Source organism: Sinocyclocheilus rhinocerous, unplaced genomic scaffold (genome assembly GCF_001515625.1).
Source record: "Sinocyclocheilus rhinocerous isolate Xijiao unplaced genomic scaffold, SAMN03320098_v1.1 scaffold993, whole genome shotgun sequence".
Taxonomy (NCBI): domain Eukaryota; kingdom Metazoa; phylum Chordata; class Actinopteri; order Cypriniformes; family Cyprinidae; genus Sinocyclocheilus; species Sinocyclocheilus rhinocerous.
This window is the reverse complement of record NW_015639771.1, coordinates 658481-678716: the sequence shown is the minus strand read 5'-3', so window position 1 is coordinate 678716 and position 20236 is coordinate 658481. Positions and strand designations below refer to the sequence as shown.

The window sequence follows — 20236 nt, the reverse complement described above, 5'->3', positions numbered from 1 at the left end:
CATTATAATATGCTGATATGGTGCTCAAGTAACAATTCTTATTATTATCAATGTTGAAAACAGTTGTGCTGCTTTTTTATTTTATTTTATTTTATTTTTTTGTGTGGAAACCTAGAAACATTATTTTTTAGCATTTATTTGAAACAGAAATATTTTATAACAAATAAATTACTCAATTAAATCAATTTAATGCATCCTTGCCGAATAAAAGTATTTCTACAGTAGTGTATACAGATCTAAAATAAGTAACATACATTTTAAAATAATATGGACCAAACATAATGCCTTAAATAAGCCAAAACATTTCTCTTCACTGGATCTAATGAGGATGTTATACCCCGCGCAGCTCCAGCTTTCATGCTTCAGTCATTCATTCATTCAGTCAGTCAAAGTGGGGTTTATGAACCCCTCCAGAGACGTCACACAAGCGGAGGGAGATGAATGTCACCTCCAGCCAGCGAATTACTGAGGGCATTTCACCACAGTACCTGCATGAGGTGTAGACTTCTGTGTGCACAAGTCAGGAGCGCATCATAGATCTGCATTCACGGGCAGTGAGGATACGAGCGCTGCGTTGATCGTCTTGGACCTTCAGTTGCTCAGTGCGCACTGAGCTCCGCGAGACGCGTGTTTGAGGAGCTATCCACCGCAGAATCACACTCAAACACTGTTCTTCATTTATTTCCACTGGATAGAGGCAAACTCGCTACACTTGGAAGATCACCTGAAGAAATCCGAGAGGAATATTAAAAGTTTGGAAACTGCTGAAATGCGTTTGGAGACCAAGAGCCTCTCAGAGTCAGAAGATCTGAGGGACACGCGGACATGAGGGCTGTTCTGTTGCTCACTGAGAATTTGCTTTACATGTTTAATGCCTAATGCATTTCTGACGTTTTAGATGGATTGGTTTTATATGAGAGATGGGCATACATGCAAAGAAAGAGACATAAAAGAACCTTGGAATTGAAGAAGGTTGAGTGCCGTTCATAGAAGCTCATCAAAAGTCGTGCACGATAGCAAAATCATAGTAAAAACTGTCCTTTTTATTATTTTTCAAGTCATGCTGATTCGAAGCCAAGCTTTACGGTGGGCAGTTTTCTTGACACTTTGTCTTCTGTTGGTGAAGGGGTTCCCTGCAAAAAGACAAAGAGCAAATCACATCAAGAGCAAGAGTGAAACATCTCTAGAGGTAGGATTTCTTCAATAATTAATTATTAATTTGCTAATTTTTTTTAGATAATTTTATTTTACAGCAACAACAGAGTTGATACATATCTAAATGAATATCTACCTATTAAATTAATTTGTCAGAAAATCCCACATAAATGCTAATGTCATAAAATGGTAAGACCTAAAAGGTCTAAAAGTACATCTGCAGGCACATGGAATAGTTAATGTTCCCGATTCTATGACCACCTTGGTCAGTGATGTGCAGAAAATTAACGTTGTCACCTGATCTGGTTTTTTAACCAATAGGAGCTAATTGTCACACAGGGTAAGATGTCACATCCAATAACTATACCATCCATTCAAATAAATGTGTGTTTTATCTATATATTTTAACTGAAAGGAGAACCGTTTTCTCAAGACAAAGATATCTGTCATAAAATTATCACATGTTGTAAAAGGATACATTTATGTATTACAATATTTGTAGGCCAAAGCAGTGATTTGATATTCATTGTGACAACTAGCCCCGGTCAGCTTTACCATGCTGCAGAACGCACTGAATTCAAATGAGTTTTCATAGAGCCGCAGCAGGTGTCAGACAGGTAGGAATCTTTTCACATGTCATATCATATTCAGAAAGAAGCAGGATAAAGTTTATTAGAGGTCAAACACACTGAAAATACAGTTTCCATAGTTAAAGTGTGCTTAATGCCTGGAATGGCGTGGTGGTTAATTTGCCCCATCTGTTAAATGATAAACCACAGTTTAATGTTCATGGGTTGTTTTGGGTATTTAATTCATTCATTTCTCCTTCAGCAGAGAAGTGAGGTCACACTGAATCCAGGGTTATGCTGTGACTTTTTTTCATGGATCAGCTTTATGGAGTGTTAACTCGGAGAGGAAATGCAAACCTACCCCAGGCTGCCTTTTAATAGTCATTTCCCCTCTGAAAAGAATTTCGAATACAAGTCCACTATCCTAGACGTAATACTAAGGCTCCTCTTGCATGTGCACATGAATCGATCTATATAGTAGATACTCGACTCACTATACGCACAACCTGAGCATGGGGTTAAGAACACATCTTGCTCAAGGGTGCGAAGACCTGACAGAAAGCAGACAGGTAAGTGGCGATACTCAGGTGATACAAGACCATCTTTGTGCGCTGTGTGAAAACATCATGTCTCCCCCACCTTTTAAGCCAATTGGGAAAGATGTTTTTATTAAAATAGTCACCAGGGTTCATGCAGACATGGGAGGGCCATTGTTTCCCCTTTGTAACCGGACGTCTTTGCTTCACACAAAATACTGACACTTACTAATCAAAACAGCCAGCTGGAATCCGATACGCCACGCTCAGAGAAATCTCATAGGAGTTCAGCGGCCTTGGTGCTATAATTGATAAGCCCAATAATCACAGGGCTCTTCCTCTCCTCAAGCCCAAGCAGACACCAATTCCACAAATGGCGCCAAATTCTTGAGCCCCGCTTGGAAGCTTATGTTGCCGTTTCTTAGCATTGTGCCGGATGACTCGGGTGCGGAAAGCTCTCAGATGTCCAGTGCTCTAATTGAGGTTAAACTGAAACTGTAAACCATAATCTGTTTGAAAGTATATAGCGAATGCTTTGGTAGAAGCTATATTCAGAATTTAATGAAGAAACACCAGATAATATTTCACAAAAACCACCAGAACACACACACCAACTTGAGAGTAGAAATAGATTTAATAACGTGCCTGCATGTTGCTGAGTACATACTATTTTTTAGATCTTGGCCCTACAAAACATGTTGTGCAGATCTGATTATAAACATCTGAAGCTTGTAAAAGAAAAGATACATATCCAATCTGCCTTTTTTCAGTTTATAACATTAATATAGTTGGTATGAAGATGTACAGTACCACTGGTACATTTGGTACAAGTTGGTTATCAAGTGTCAACAGGAATTCTAGTGGGATGGGATTAATGAGGCTTACATGACGTTAATGAAGAGTTTTTGACACAAGCCATCTGAGAGAAGCCAGACATGAATGTGTGTTGGATATATCCATCTAGGCATTCTAAGCTTGAGTTTCACTTGCTGCGCACAAAAATGTTTGAGTGAGTTTTAAATAAGAAATATTAAGTCAGAATGTGAGATATAAAGTCATAACTATGTAAAAGTAAAAATGCAATCATAAGATAAAGTATGAAGTATACAATGTAAGATATGCAGCGTCAACTGTGAGAAATTAAGTTGCGATTACAAGAAATTAAGTCACAAATGTGAGATATGAAATCACAATTATGAGAAAAAGTTGCAATTGTACGATGTAAAGTTGCAATGATATATGAAATTGCAGTTCTAAGAAATAAAATTGTAATTGTGATGGATTAAGTCACAGTTAACAGAAATACATTTGCAGTTTGAGAAACAAAGGTGCAATTGTGAAATATGAAGTTGCAATTGTGATGTAAAGTCAAAATTTTAAGATGAAAAGTCACAATTTTAAGAAATAAAGTTATAATTTTGGGGAAAAAAAGGTTAAATTCTAAGAAATAAAGTCAATTTTGAGAAACAAAGTTGCAATTATAAGGAAAGTTGCAGTTGTGAGCCACAGTATGATGTTAAAGTTGTGGGATATAAAGTCACAATTCCAAAAATAAAGTCACAATTACCCTTTTATTTTTTCACACTGAAACAGAAATGAACTTCCATAGTTTTAAATGCATGACACACCGACAAGGAATAAGGACTTCTGACAGTGTGATTAATCCTTGGCTCAAAGAAAAACGTGCTTTTCCCTTTTTTGGAAGAGAATAATCAAATCCATCCATTTTATTGAATTATGAACAAGCCGCTCAGTTTTCCGTCCCTAATGCGTCCCATTTGCTTTCTTTCTAAGCGGTCAGAGGTAATGCTTTATGAGGGTGTTGGGGAAATCAGACTCTGAATGTTTCATGTGCTTTGGGACTCTGTTGCCTCTCCAGCTTCAGTGCCCTGATGCCCTTGTTGTGGTGGCACCTCTGCTCCAGCATATTCAGCTCAAAGCATCCCGAGACCATGTGTGTGTGATATTTATTTTGGCAGGGGCGTATTCGTTTATTCTCTTAGGTCTCCGTTCCCGTCCAGATGGCACGTCCTATAAAACACAATAACTGTTTGTGAGGAGAGAAGATAACACATGGTACACTGATGCTGTTGAGGCATGCCAAAAGAATCAGATTGTAACATGGTGGTATGCTGGAAGAAAAAATATAGAGAAAGAACAACATAAAGGCATGAGGACAATGATCGTCTCTGCCAGGATCTGGGCAGGATTCCATCCTTACCATGTCACTCTGCTCACGAGTGGCCTTGCTGTCTTGCCTCTCCTGTTTCTGTTGGCCCCCTTTGTGGTGAGTCAGGAATTCTGGCTCCAGGGACTTGGTTGTTGCGAGCTGCTTTGCGGCACAGGAAAGTATTCTTTAAAGTTTATTTTCTCGTATTAACCTGTAGCACTCATGTGAAATCATAGCCATCCTTTTCATCTCAGCTGGTGGGTAAGCAGTTTCACCCATGTAAAGAAAGAGATTAATACAAACGGCAACGCTGAGTGAGGAGCTTATCTTGGCATGACTATTTCTCAGAGGTTTGATTATAGAATGATTGAAGGGAACAGTATGAAAGATCTCTGGAAGGCGCACAAAGTCAGGAAACACTCGAAATCCTTCATTGCATCTCATTGGTTTTCACAGGACTGTAAAAAATGGACAGTAGTTCTCAACTGCACTCCGACTGTGCACTTCCTAGAGATTCATTTAGCTGACACATTCATTCTGCTCCAAATCCTAGTAAGTGGCCTTGATGTTTTTTATCTTGCCGTTCACATCAGGCATGAATATTCAGCAGAATCGGCACCAACAAAATTTAAAATAGAAACAATAGATTACAATGGAAAATTCACATGCAGATAACCATATATATCTAAGTACTTGTTTTTCTTCATTCAGTGATGAAAATACCAATATGATTTGAGCTTCGAGTCACGTGTTAGTGCTTTTTTTTTTTTGATGGCAAGGAAGGCACTGCCAGTCAAACGCCAATAATACAGGATGGGGAGTAAAATGGTCAGTACATTCATTTATACAACAAAACTTTGTTGTTAATATGTACCTTAAATTAGACGTTGTCATATGAACAACCAGTCAGTAAATAAACGGATGTAAGTCTCATGAAAGTCGAGACACACTGTAGTAGTATAGTTATCGTCCTTTGTGTGAAAGGCTTTAACATTCTCAGTTCAGTTCAAATCAGACGTTTCTGTAAAATGACTCCCGGTTTAGCGAGTCAATAAACTAGTAACAGCTCTGAATGATTCACTGACTCTGTAAAAGAATCAGTTCATAGTAGTCATTTGTTCGCATTGGACATCACCGTTCGAGTCAATAATGAGTCAATATTTACAGTGTTGACCCTTGTTCTTCATAACCTCTGCTATTCGTTTTGGCATGCTGGATATTAGCTTCTGGGCCAAATCCTGACTGATGGTGATCCATTCTTGCCTTATTAGTTCTCATGTTGATCACAATTTGTGGGCTTCTGCTTGTCCACTCACCTTTTGAGGACTGACCACAGGTTCTCTATGGGATTGAGATCCGGGGAGTTGCCTGGCCACGGATCCAAAATTTCAATGTAATGATCTTCGAGCCACTTCTTTATCACTCTTGCTTTCTGACATGGCGCTCCATCTTGCTGGAAAATGCACGGATCACCACCAAATTCCTCATGGATTGTTGGAAGAAGTCGCTCTTGCAGGAAGTTTTACGCAAAACACAAAATTTATGTCACTGCCAAAACTTTTGGCCATGACTGTAAACTATTTTCGCACATTTTGTTTTATGACGCATGATGACCATTTCTGTCTGTAGCTGTGCGTTGGGAACAGCGTTTGCATCGAGAGAACGGTTGTTTATCACAACACATTAAATTATTGCATCAAAAAATGGTCCCTGTGTTGAACAAATTCCAATGAAAATCATAAAAAACTGAATTCAAATAGAAACGTTTGTCGTTTGGATGCTAATAATTGTTTACGAATCATTAAAGAAGGTTCCTTTCCTTCTCCCCACCCCATGTGATGATGAACTTCATTAGAGCCAGGGTGAAGTTTATCGTCTGGAGCAGAGGACATCTGTTTTGCGTGTGGGAGAGACACAAGCAGTGAAGTGAGACAAGGCAGGCCACGCATGATCAGTAGAGAGAGGCTTTGATCAGACAGACCCAACTCCCCCTCTCTCCTCTGCTGCATCAGAAGCCTCTGGAGCGTCAGAAGGGAACATTGGGAACATCAAACTGAGTCTCTAGATGAGGAAGAGCAGGAATACCACATGCTGAAATGCACCAAGGTGATCTGGATCTGAGATGGCGATTTGAAAGTAAAGGAGATATCGAGAATGCTTGCAGAATGATGTGGTCATGATGAGGAATTATGTGTCTCTTGCTTTCTGATTTATGCTTGTGTATGTTGCTGTTCTTTTGAAGTCTCTGGTGGCTTATAGACATGGCCTCCACAAGAACTCTTTGAAGCGCAGCATGACCCAAAATTTTCAGTTTCTGAGAGTTTCATCTGGCACTTATTGCATGTTGGGTTGGAGAGTTTCCTATACTATTTACTTACAACATTTAAATGTCCCTGGTCTGATTCTGCACAATTCATCAGTGTATGTTAAAGCAAAAGAAAACAATGTTGTTTTGCAAAATGTGTGTCCAGAGAAAAATAATATTAACCAATAATGTTGTAGCCTACTTTTTGACCCGCCCGAATACTCTGTTGATGACCATTTTAAATATATATTTAAAATATATATATATATATATATATAATTATTTAAGGTCAATTTTGTAAATAACAATTAGTCTGAGGACATTACAGGAACTGATACGGCTTGAAGAAACAGTAATTCATTATTGATATTAAAATAATTATCAGTGATATTTTCAGTTCAGTTCAGCTTTATTGTCCTTGTATTAAAATACAACGAAATTACAGTGCAACTCCCTTTAGTGCAATTAAAAAAATTATCATTATAGTGATTATAATGATATTTTACATTTAATAAATAAAATAAGCACTTTAAAAGCACTTGATATTTAAAAAAAAGAGTCACCATCATCTGCCTCATTCTTGAGGCTTAAGACTTGTTGACATGATTATTAACAAGCAGCAAAGTGCTTTAGAGTATTGTCATGGTTTGTGGACAACAGGAAGCCTTTCTTTGTACCACCACAGACTGTATGTCTCCATATTAAAGTAAACCAGATGAAAGAGATACATATCCCTTAATGTGTAATCATTTACCTGCATGCACTGTCCCGACTCCTGAGTCTTCCTCCAGGAATTCACAGTCCCTCTCCATCCGTTGAGCGCAGCATTTCCTGTAATGTCAAACAGCTGTCAAGAGAGTGAGCCATGACTTAGTGAGAAAGAATGAGCAGCAGCAGTAAGCGTGCAATTCCTCTTCCTTGTTGATGTTTCTCTGCTGTCTGTTTTGTTATGTTGCTAATGGTAACCCAATGAAGCATCGATTGACAGATATGCAGCATGGAAATCAAAGAACACGAAGAGCGCTTTTTGTATACGAAACTATTAACCAATAATGTTGTAGCCTCTTTTTTGCCCCGCCCGAATACTCTGTTGATGACCATTTTAAATATATATTTAAAAAAAAAAAATATATATATATAATAACCAATTAACCAATAATATAATAGCCTATTTTTCATGACCTGCCCTAAAATTCTGTTTATTTTGTTCAACACAGATAATTTCAATATATTTCATAAATCATAAAAATGATTAAATAATAATAAAAATTATTTATACATATATATATATATATAATCATTTACCTGCATGCACTGTCCCGACTCCTGAGTCTTCCTCCAGGAATTCACAGTCCCTCTCCATCCGTTGAGCGCAGCATTTCCTGTAATGTCAAACAGCTGTCAAGAGAGTGAGCCATGACTTAGTGAGAAAGAATGAGCAGCAGCAGTAAGCGTGCAATTCCTCTTCCTTGTTGATGTTTCTCTGCTGTCTGTTTTGTTATGTTGCTAATGGTAACCCAATGAAGCATCGATTGACAGATATGCAGCATGGAAATCAAAGAACACGAAGAGCGCTTTTTGTATACGAAACCTTAAAAGAGACTGACAAAGTCTTCCAAAGTTCTGGGAAACAGCCTTTTCCTGGATCATTAAAGCAAAAGAAAGGTCTTAAATTATTGCCATGATTTCTACTAATCCTGTTCCAAAATCCACCTGATACGCTGTCATGAGCTAGACATTTCACTCCAGAGGGGTTTGTTTGAAACCCAGACATCTTTTTTTTTCATATGGGCCATAAGGTCACGGCTGTATAGATTTGATATGGTGTTAAACTAAGACAGATCCTCTAACCATCTTTACGTGCATGACGGAATTTCTCAGAAGGATTTATCTTTGGTCCTTTCTGGGGGCTTTATATATAAGGATGCTTTCATCTAAATAAAGCTGGTTAGATCACTAGATGTTCCTTTCATAGGATACTATGTGTGCACTTCCCAGGTCAGAGGTCACGGTGACTCCAAAGATGTCAGACAGGCACTGCGGGACATTCAGCGGCAGAACCAATTGAGGAGCGAGCCACCTTTGCCTCGCCGTCATAAGAGGAGATGGTCGCAGATTCGCTCGGAGGGAGACCTTCCCAAACCTGCTCCACAGGAAGAAGAAGAACCCTTCATTTTAGACCTGAAGAACTTCCCTGACCTTGCCAACGCAGACCTGGGCTCCCAGAACCCAAACATTCAAGTAAGAGCAGGCCCAGTCTCACCTTATTGTCATTTTGATTGCTTCAGAATCAAGTTTCTTCCTGTATATATAAATGCTTTTAAAGAAATAATACAGTGTTTACAGGCTCTTGGACCACAAGAAAATGAGGTAAATGAACTGAATCAGTGATTTCGCGTTTTGGGGGTCTTAGGTTTCTTTTGTTGTATATCTGTATATCTTGGCATTAGTTCTTCTAAAGATAGTTGTTAATATTATGAGGGTAGTTTGTTATTCCAGATATGTTTAACATCTCGCTGTTCCCAAAACCTTGTCATTTCTTTCCTTAGGGTGAAATAAATCATTGTATAATGAGCTGGGTAATGGATTGATTTTACTTGGCAACAGTTTGTGGTGTATGTAATTAACCTATGCACTCATTGTTTCACTGTTATTGCTGCTGTGATTGCAGTAGGGAATTCAGGTTTCTGCGCTGTTGCTGATCATGTCTCAGCTGCTTCTAAACCGGAGAGGCGTCTTAAATTACTTTTTCCTTTCCAAGGAAGACCTTTATTCTGGTGTAGCTTATTGCAGCCATGCCGCTCAAACTTCTGCACAGTGTACCAAAAAGAAATCCCGAGAAAATCCAAAAGGTGAAAGGCCACAGTATTATTTTAACAGGCACTTTTAATGCTCCCTCCAAGAGCAGATCCCAATCTTTAAATGGTTTTACAACACCGGTAAAGAAGGGATTTTTATATTTTTAGTACTGTTATGAAGTTTATGTGTGTAAGTGGACTTGAGAGGAAACAAAGTTAGACTTCAGGGAAAAAATATACAGAAGATCCCTGGTAAGCAAATGGACTTTTATAATAAGGAAAATTCGAGAGTCTTCCAAGTGGGACGGGTCCATCTTCCATACTTTTTAGAAAAAGCTATTTTGTTTTTATGTGTCTCCAATATGGTGGCTGCCAATGTAAATGTATGAGTTACTGCGTTTAGCAGGTAATGTGGTGAACATTATGATTTTAAGACGTCAGTTTGTACTGAACACTTTCTTTCGTTTTTGAGCTGGTATATCTCATGTTATCTTCTTTTTCTATGACTCACCATTTCTAATGGAAACAAATGTGATAAGACCTTGACAAAGAAATGCAGCAGAGATTTCTTTTACGTCTGTGTTGCCATTAAACCTAAATTTGCCAGTTAATGGACCTCCAGTGATCTAAACCTTGGATCTTTTTGTCTTTAAAAGTGACGTCTTGTGTTCTTTGGAAGTAGAACACAGTCATGATTAGTTCAAGGAGGAGGTGGAGGCCGACTGTTGTAAACATTGCAGTTACAGTAGCGTAATCACCCGCTCTAAACTGCTCCGTGCCTTTATAAACAGCTGCAGCAGCCATCAGATTGTTACGCTGTAGGGGAAATAAACAACTAGTCCTTTGTCTCGGCCTGCTGGAACACTTGCTATCGTTTTCAGGTCTGCCTGACTCGGGCACTACAAGCCCAAGCATGCAAAGAACAAATCTGTCACCTCAAAACATCCTTTGAAATAAACAAATAGGAGAATAGAGAAAACGTTGAACATCCTTTGAACATCCTTAACATGCATGGCTATAACAAAGCACAGTACTCAAGGGGGGCGGTAGTGTTAGCTTTTAAATGTCTATGCAATTAAACCCAATATGTTGTGATTCAGGTAAACATATACTGTACTTTACTGTTCACATGTTAGGGGGTTTTAAGATTTAGTTTTTAGTGTTTTTGAAAGAAGTCACCAAGGTTGAATTTATTTAATAATAATAATAAAAAACATTATTACAATTTAAAATAACTTCTTCCATTTTTAATGTATTTTAAAATGTAATTTATTCCTTTGATGGAAAAGCTGCATTTTCAGTTTCAAATAATGAAATAATTTTTCTAACTCTAGCAGTCTCCATTCTAATTCTATTCTTAAAAAAACAACAACACTTGTCCCTTTTAGACTTGCACTCTATTAATTTGCTGCTTGATTTCTTAAAAAAAAAAAAAAAAAAAACTAATACTTGCTTTCTAAACTTTATGTATTCTAACTGTTTTCTTTCATTTATTATACAATTAACAAAAGCAAAAAAGACCTCTAACACTAGCTTGCTCTATTCTTTTTCTATTCTATCTGTTTTCTTTTTTATTTATTGTATTATTTTTAAAAAACCTTGCTACATGTACTGCGTTAAGCTAACTGAGACTTGTTATAGCACTTGTATATCATTGCTCTTTTGTTGATTTTGATTGCTTCCATTGTCCTCATTTGTAAGTCGCTTTGGATAAAAGCATCTGCTAAATGTCTAAATGTAAATGTAAATAATGAATTCTTCAACAATTCTAATATGCTGATTTGGTGCTCAAGAAACTTATGGTGCTTAAGAAACGTATTATCAATGTTTAAAACGGTTCTGCTGCTTAATGTTTTTGTGGAAACTGATAATATTTTTTTTCTCCAGGATTCGTCTGTCTGTCTGTCTATCTATCAATCTATCTATCTATTATAATATATAGCATATATATTGTATATAATTAATCTAATTTGCTTAGAAAGACTTGTCAGATTAGGTGGTTGTCAAAATGGTTTCTAGCTGGTCCAAACTGGCCATTTATGGTCATTAGCTGATCCAAGCCTGTCTAGATGGTTGAACCTGGCTTGCTGGACCTGATCAGGCTTGTTTGGGCTGGTTGTCCATCTTGAACCCACAACAAACTGGTTATCATGTTCCAAAAACCAGTCAAAACCAAGGTTTTGTAGAACTACAACTTTCTGATATCAACTTGTATCTCTCTACTAGGTTACCATTGAGGTTGTGGACAACCCACAGATGGAGATTGAGATGGACCTCGCCAAGGAGAGCAGGAATGACTGGTCCTTGAGCTCGGAAGAGTGGCTGGGCCATAAAAGCAAGGCAGGCTGGAGGAGAATGGGGAGGACCTCAGTTATGAGGGAGAAGATTCCCTATTGAGTGGTGTGGGTGCAGACTGGAACAGACGATGGAAGAGCTGGGACTCCATGGACAATTACGGTAAGCACGGGTAGTTTTTGCCAGTGAGAGTTTGGACGCATCCCTATTGCTGCGCAAAAGTGAAGAAAAGTCATAATAATTGACCTGAATTAAACTGTCTTGATGTTTTTTTTCCAACTGTGTAATTGGAGACCCTGAGTTTTTTAGTTTTTGTTTTTCTTCAGCCCTGTTATCGGAAGTATCAGTGCTTGTGTTGGGGCTTCTTGGAATGCCGGGGCACGTATGCCTAGCTGATTTCCTCAGCAATGCGGGCCCCAGCCTCCTCTTTAGGTCTTGACATTATGATTTATGCTTTAAGGGTTGCAATCAAGAACTGCTACATAAACATGTCATTTCTGTCGCCACTTCCTGAGACTTTCTCTAGACGCCTATCAGCAGTAAACAGTAAAAGGTGACCCAGTGTTGTGTGTCCTAATACATCACAATATTAGTTGTGGTACGCATGTTATCTCACCACTAGACTGCTTCTTTGTCGGTTAGGCAGATCATTACCTCAAAATGTTTACATACGGGGAAGACTGTAGTGCTGAAATACCATTTTAATGCGTTTAAAAAGCAGAACTCAACCTATCATCAAGTGCTCTGAACCTTTTCAAAGTATATGGTGAAGAAAAGATCACAGTGAAAGTATTGAATAAGGGATTGCAAGAGGAAACTCAACACTACGTCTGGTTCACGTTAGTGACAGAGGGCTTGAGCATCAGCTTTGTGTGTCCTTTCTTTGAAGTTGACACCAGCGCTCGGAAAACGTGGCTGTTTGAAACCTGGGCCCGACGCTTACTAAGAGCAGCATGGGGCCTCTTTGCTGGCTAAACAACTAATATTTGTGTTCAATTAGACAGTAGATTGAAAGAAAGGCCAGCATGCTTGGGCTGACGAAGAAAGCGTCTGCTGTGTTTTCGTCCCATGACTGGCGCTTCGCTGTGATTCACACGGCCTAGCCCTTTGAGTTCTCTCTGGAATTCATGGCAGTTCTCAGGCTTTGGAATTAAAGTGTTTTTTGCCTTTGTTTTGTCTGTCATTTCCATTTTTCCACACCAAATTTATATTCACTGCCCGAGGAAATTGTTAAAGCATTCAGTCACTCGTTTATGTGTAAGACATTTTAAAAATTGGCAAACATCAAACTGCTGGGAAGTATAATATTGTACTCAAAGTTGTTTTAGGTAATTTTTCTGCCTCTAGGAGGCACCAATTAATGAATGAAATAATGACTAGTAGTGGTAGTGTTTAACCCTAACTCATGAGTGTTTGTGTTTGTTTTTTATATTGGTGCATATGCATGAAAATTATTAATGTCATTCTTCTTTGTGTTTATTTAGTAGAAAACATGTGGTATACCTGTCTTGATTATACTTAACTAGACTTTTTAACATTTTAGATCTGTCAGCCCTGCTTACTATACTAATATTAGTATAAGAAGGGCTAGCAGAAAGTTTGAACTGAACAGAAAAGCACATATAAGCTCTCATTGGGTTGTTAAACTAAAACTTTGGAGTTTAACTTATGCTGCAATGGCTTTAAAACCAGAATTTACATTTATCCTTTAACCAGCTTTATTTCACAAGGGCATTTTTCGTTTCCATCTGTCATTGACTTGCAGGGGGATCCTCTATTGAGGTTGTGTTCCACCATGTTCTGTCAGCTTCATTAGAGAGAAAGTGCATTGGTGGTGTGTGGTCAAATCCAACAACCAGCCAAAAAAGAAGCAATTGCAGCAAGCTCGCTGCGGTCGTGTGAGCAGGAGAGCCTCTGAGGATGTGGGTACGAAACCGAACCGGCTTCTCTCTGTTGCCCCAATGGATCCCCTGCTCTAAAATAGACCTAATGAGTGTACCCAGAGTAGGAGTGTGTTGTGTACAAACAAGCCTGAATGGGAAACAGAGAAGGGCAAATGAGCCACATTATTAATGATGTGGTCTCCTCTAGAGGCGTACAGTAATGAAGCGCTTTTCTGCAATTATGGTGAGTCACAGAATTACAGGCAGGCCATGTTCGGCAACAGCTCTGTAGAATGTTATAGCTTTAGGTCATTTTTTCCTCTCCACTGCCCTTATGAAAATTATTTACCACAGTTTTACTGTAGTAACTTATTACAGCGCCTGTGGTATTTTAGTTGAAACAAAGTTCTATGATAGCAAATATAAGTCTATTCAGTGTGTGTGGTCTCGATCGCTTGTGTTGCTCTCATTGGAAATGAATGATGGATGTCTGGTCACTTTGTCACTGCAAACCAGTGACATTGTGTGACACAACACAGTATCAAAACATTATATGATGTTTAATATGCAGTTTTGTGCAGATTTTACACTGTACAGGGCTACCAAGCTCAATTCCGCTAAAAATAAATAAAGTTGGTATTTCTTATTTTAAGCATAAATCTAACAAAATGTAGTGCCGTTTATCCTTAAACCGGGGGGATTAAACTAAACTTTTTTTGAGATGTATTTTCTAGAAAAAAAAAAGTCATCTTACACAATTCTGTTTCTAAAATTGCAAATTGTAGAAAATATTAGATTTTTTTATGGGAAAACACCCAATAAATACCAATTAAATTAAAGTATTCAAGAATTTTGAATTCTGAGAAAGTTATTCAAACAATTTGCAAGAACCTGCATAAGTGGGTATGTCATCAGTGTTTTCTTTGCTGTGACAGTATGAGTGGGTGTCTTCATCATCAGAATGTGGACTCTGAATCAGCAACAACACCTGGTAACCAACAACAATGCAGCCAAAATACATTAGCGAGGAAACAGTGCTCTTATTTCTCTCCAAATCTTCTCTCTCTCCATCACTACCACCATGGAGTGCTCTGAAACTTTAATCTCTTTAGCATGGTGGTGGAAAGAGAGCATTGTTGGAAAGCATCTAAGCTATTAGGCCTTGCCTTCCTGCTGAAGTGTTTGTATTGGCTCAGTTCTCACAGCTGTAAGTGGCCGACTTTGCCTCTGACATATTTGTTACCAAAAAAAAGCAAGCCTGGCCTGCCAGGAGGGCCCACATTTTGTTCATTAGAGAGATTATATTTTACAGAGAAATACGCAATATTAATTTAGTTGTGCATCATTAGCTTTCTTATGCAAACAACAGAGAGATGCACTTACCATCTTGGTTGTTTTTGGATTTATTTCTTTGTCAGTCCCAGTATGTTGGATGTTACACAGAGTTCAGATGCATGCAGATTGAATTTAAAGGTGTAACTCAGTTAAAGTATTTTAGTTGAAGATTTTACTTTCAGGAGCTTGTTATGTTGAGTAAAAAAATACCTTTACCATTAATCCCAACTCATTTGTGGTTTGACCTGCATTGCATACCATTCCCACATGCTGTGTGAGGAATTCGTTAGTTTCAATTTATACTGTAGAAAAGGTCATCCTTTTTTGTCACAGATTTCCTACACTCATTATTTTTTTCATCTACAGAATATGAGGAGGAAGAATGGAGCGACTGGTCACCGTGCAGTGTCACCTGTGGACACGGGAATCAAAAGAGGATTCGTTCATGTGGCTATGCCTGCACTGCCACAGAATCACGGACATGTGATTTAGAGCGTTGTCCCGGTGAGACTGTCAGTGCTGTCACTTAAACTGAGGCCTTTGCAATCCCACAGTGCACTTCACTACTTACTATTGATCTTGATCTTAATTCCATCCGGCTCCTATTTATGCTGATAGTGATGGAAAACTTCACTAATGCCTCTCATTCATCTCTGTCAGGCATGCAGAAGTCGAACAAACACCAGAGACACCAGACTCGTGTTTGAAAAGGAGTAGTTTGGCCTTCTGTGTGTGTACTGTATACACTATGAAACCACTCTTTGAGAGCAGCAGGCGTTTACTTGGCTTCAGCATGACAGCTCAATGAGGGCTTTCAGTTTAAAAGCCCCTGATACAGGGCGGTCCACAACCTGCCATGCACAAACGGGCATTACACACAAAATCAGTTCGCTTACAAACTCAAATACGCTACGTGAGGCTCTACAGTGCTAAATCTACATAAACACCATAGAACAATTAATTTTAACATTTCCAGCTCCTGAAAAAAAACACAACTCTCGGATAATAGGATAAATATTTTTTAGAAGCCATCTAAAATACTTTCAAACGCCTTCTGAATTAAATTGGTCAATGAAAAAACATCTATTTGCTATAATGAAATATTTGCGATGTAAAATATACTATGCTGTATGCTATTTTTGAATGGCAAAAGAAAAAAAAGATGCATTTTTTCAGCCAGATGGTGTAGTTTTGAGAAGGGGATGAAAAATCAGACTTTAGCCCCCTTGATCTGGACCAGGTTAAACTCGTTATTGTTGCTGGCAGGCCAGCTTAACTAGTGTAGCCATGGTGGCATAGGCGGAGTGTGAAACAACTCCAGGGTAAGGCTAAAAGTAGCCTAATGTTTGTGTAATCTATTAACTATATGCACATCATAAACCCTTCTTTTTAGGCAAGTACCAGATATGGGTGTCCTGTCATAAAATATTTTTAATACGACTGAATTTGTATTTGACATGATCACAGTTTAATAAAAAAAAACATTTTAATTTGCTAATTATAATGCTTTCATTTCCACAGTTATTCTAACAGTGAATCAATTATATACAGAAAGCGAGCAAAGAACATTTACATTATCAAAGAACATTACATTATGACTTAAGTCTAGCTCGAGTTTAAGCACTAAAAACACTAAAACACTCCCGTTATGATCAGTGAAGTTGTCGACACTGTATAATGAATGAATCTCTTATGCTGTATGTATATCTGTACTTTGTTGTTTACGATGAGAGAATTCACAAGAGTGCAGGATTCAGTCAGTGAGCGCACGTGCACTGAACAAAAAGTTTCACCGATGACTAATCTGAATGCCTCTGATTGGCCATTGTGTTCATAAGCTCAACAGAATCGTGTTTGATTGGTTATAATCCGCAACGCTGTAAACATGTAAAAAGAAATATCCCGAATGAACATATCTAAATTTAACGCCGCAATCAACATTTTCCATTTCATTTTCACTTTCTTCGCAACAGCCCGTTAATTTCAAAACCCATGGCCAGGGGAAGGCTAAGCCTGGCCCAGCCTTACACACGCTCCGCCTATGCATGGTGGATAACCAGCATGAAAGTCAGTAAATTTCAGTGAATTGTGCTTACTTTTGCTAGCTAAACTGGTCTTGATTTTTGGTTTGTTTTTGGCAGAGATTTTTATTTTCAGGAGGGTTGTTAAGATCATATTGTGTTTTTATTTAAAATTTCATGTTGATTTTAAATATCTTCTCTATTACATCTACAGATGACATAATTCCTGTGACAGAACCTACTCCTCATGAAGTGGCAAACAGCACAGAACTTTTTGGCACAGGTCGGTTGGTTTTGTTTGTGTATTTCTGTGGTGTGGTCATTCAGCAATTCAGTATTCTGGTGGTACCATAGTACTTTTTAAATGTGGTTAGGGTGACCATACGTCCTCTTTTTCCAGACATGTTCTAGTCGGTTCTAAATTGCCAAAAATGACTCTGAAGTCTTCACACAGTATGTGTACCCGTATTTGCATTGTTCTTTGTAGATCCCACCTTCTCGCCCACCACGATTGGTCAGTTATGTACAATGCCTGCACACTATTGGTCAAAATGACCTTTCAGTCATTTTTCAGCAAGTATGAAAACAAGAGACAAAAAAAGCCAAAACCTGGACATTTTCAGTATTTCAGAAAAAAAAGAAGAAGAAGGTATTTGCATAACACATGTCCAAAAACCCATTACAGTGCCAGGTTACACTGTTCAAAAACTGTTAGTACCAAGGTCATTTTCGATACTTTTTTGTTAGTGTAACTATTGCCAATTATATAACTAGTATTTTTGCTATCTGCAACATACTGCACTACTGAATCTCTTAATGGAGGCTTCAGTTAATTTCCTTTCAAGCTTCTAGTGTGTTCTTTTATTAGTTGAAACGTTTATAGGTTTGTTGTCTTAGCTTTCATATAACTTAATGTCTAGTTCAAAACCCATTTAATCAGCGTCGTTGTAGAAACTTCTCCTCTGAGACTGTAGCAGGAGGAACTATGTGGGAGTCTTGTTAGACTGTAAAAGATCTGACGTTCAAATTTTTCACAAATACTCCACAGAGAGTGTTACTGAGACCACAAAATAAAGAGTCCTTTTCCAAAACCCCCGGTGTTTGCTTTGGAGTTTTTTGTTGGTCTCTTACTTTTGCCATTGAATATTGAATGTAATAGCTCTTTTCATTTAACCGCAATAATAATGAAAGTAGTTTAAAAACATAACAGGATAAAGTGTGTTTTTTTTATCTCTTTACAATGGAACATAAATGTACATAACAGCTATATTTCAGCATGACCGCTGCCTGCAGCACATATTTTTTTGTATCTTTATGTTTTGGCATCAGACTGAGACAACCCCTATTGCGTGTTAGGCCATGGTTCTCAATAATTTCTTCTGGCATAATATGAAATATATTATTTTTTAAATATTAACAAAACGTTATATATAAAAAATATTTTTGACAACGTTAATAAATTGATCTGATTACCCTGTAGATGTTGACAGCTGTGAGAAGTGGCTGAATTGCAAGAACGACTTCCTCGAGAAATACCTACACCAGGTCCTGACCGAATTACCCAACTGCCCTTGCATCTACCCATCCGAGGTGGTCTACAGTGCTGTCAACATTTTTGATAGGAAGTTACAAAAGACCTATCGTTGGCGAGACGCCAGCGGCCCAAAGGAGAGGCTGGACATTTACAAGCCCTCTGCAAAGTTCTGCGTTCGCTCGATGCTCTCCTTTGACAGCACCACATTGGCTGCACAGCACTGCTGCTACGATGATCACATGAAGCTCATCACTCGAGGCAAAGGGGCTGGAGCCCCCAACCTCATCAGTACGGAGTTCTCGCCGGAACTTCATTACAAAGTGGACGTTCTTCCATGGATCCTGTGTAAAGGAGACTGGAGCCGCTTTCATTCGGTTCGGCCTCCCAATAATGGTCTACTGTGTGTTGAGAACCCGCAGGAAGACGTCTACATGAATGAACTAGAGGAGGCCAGGGAGTACTGATCCAGATCATGGATTTCACATCAAATCAACCAGTGTTTGCTTAATTCTGGAGAGTCCTCTTGAGAGATTCATCTGGAGACTAAATCTTAGATACTGTAACAAACTGTTTTGTACAGCTCAATTGCAACAACACTGGTTTAACATGTTGGTCCAAAGCCCAGATTGGAAGATCATGATGCAATTTTCTGACTTCTTTCTTCTGTGATGTTACGTACGTGCTCCAAACAAAGTTCAGCAAGAGTTCTTCAATGGCATTCTCTGGAACAGGTTCGCTGTATTTTCATTGGATACACGTTTGTTTTCCTTAAGTGTCCTCAAAGACTCTGCTCCATCATTAAAGGAATTCCAGTAAAGCTGCTAGAATTGTGAGATATTCAAAAACGCAACAGAATGCCTATTTTGTTGTCTTTAGACCTGAAGCTCAATCCTGGCCTCGCTCCAATCCGTGCGAGATCAGTCCAAACAAATCAAACACAAGCCGCACCATTCGCAAACCAATTCAACAAATTTCTGAGAATAGTTCTTCTCTTTAGAGTTTGTATATTGTTACTCCAAATATACACAGACTTTGTGCCGTTGGATAGATATTTATACAGGATCATTTGACCTTTGACCTACCTTTTTGCGGAGTGCTGTAGCGGAACAAAATTAGGGAATCTGAGAAGTGATAGGGAACCTTTTTTTGAACTTGCCTTTGAGAAGACGTCCCTCAGCATTGGGAGGCTTGTTTTTTCAAATCTGAAGTATAATTGGATCCCATTCTGTTTTCAACACAACTCAGCTTTGTACTGAATGCAATATGAGACAGCCGCCTGACACCAGTGCAGGGGGCTGTCAGAGCTTGGTTGATGGATTGAAGTGTTCCTGTAAAGGTGAGGTGAAGGTGACACTTGTTGTAAATGAACATATCTTTAAATACAGTGGCTCTTTCAATGTCTCAGTTCATCCTTGAGTCCCAAACAAAGCCTAGAGGCTTACATGGGATGAAGTTTGAAGGACCTAAGCCGCCATTTTCAGCACAAGTGTTGTCATGATCTCTTTGTGAGATGTTGACACGGAATGCTGGTGATTTGATTTCTAAATTCCTGCTGACAGACAACTGTTCCATGTAGCAATAAAAAACCACCTTTGATAATATCTTACATTGTGATTTTAAGCACAGTATTGTCCT

The 20236-nt window shown here is 38.5% G+C and overlaps 1 protein-coding gene across 1 annotated transcript; it reads left to right on the top strand.

Annotated features, from left to right (window-relative positions):
• Positions 1–1060: 1060 nt before the first annotated feature.
• LOC107751783 (isthmin-2-like) lies at positions 1061–19094 on the top strand. The gene is made up of 7 exons (XM_016567554.1): positions 1061–1189; positions 8734–8976; positions 11760–11833; positions 11878–11990; positions 15413–15550; positions 17282–17350; positions 18548–19094. Exons 1-7 carry the CDS (start codon positions 1061–1063, stop codon positions 19063–19065), a joined length of 1284 nt encoding a protein of 427 aa, XP_016423040.1. The 3' UTR covers positions 19066–19094.
• The last annotated feature ends 1142 nt before the right edge of the window (positions 19095–20236 follow it).

What these genes read in the sequence shown, in the direction of transcription:
- LOC107751783 (XM_016567554.1), top strand. Translation starts at nt 1,061, where the DNA reads ATGCTGATTCGAAGCCAAGCTTTACGGTGGGCAGTTTTCTTGACACTT. An exon ending in AGAGTGAAACATCTCTAGAG is followed by an intron (nt 1,190 to 8,733) that starts GTAGGATTTCTT and finishes TGCACTTCCCAG; the next exon opens with GTCAGAGGTCACGGTGACTC. An exon ending in CACAGAACTTTTTGGCACAG is followed by an intron (nt 17,351 to 18,547) that starts GTCGGTTGGTTT and finishes ATTACCCTGTAG; the next exon opens with ATGTTGACAGCTGTGAGAAG.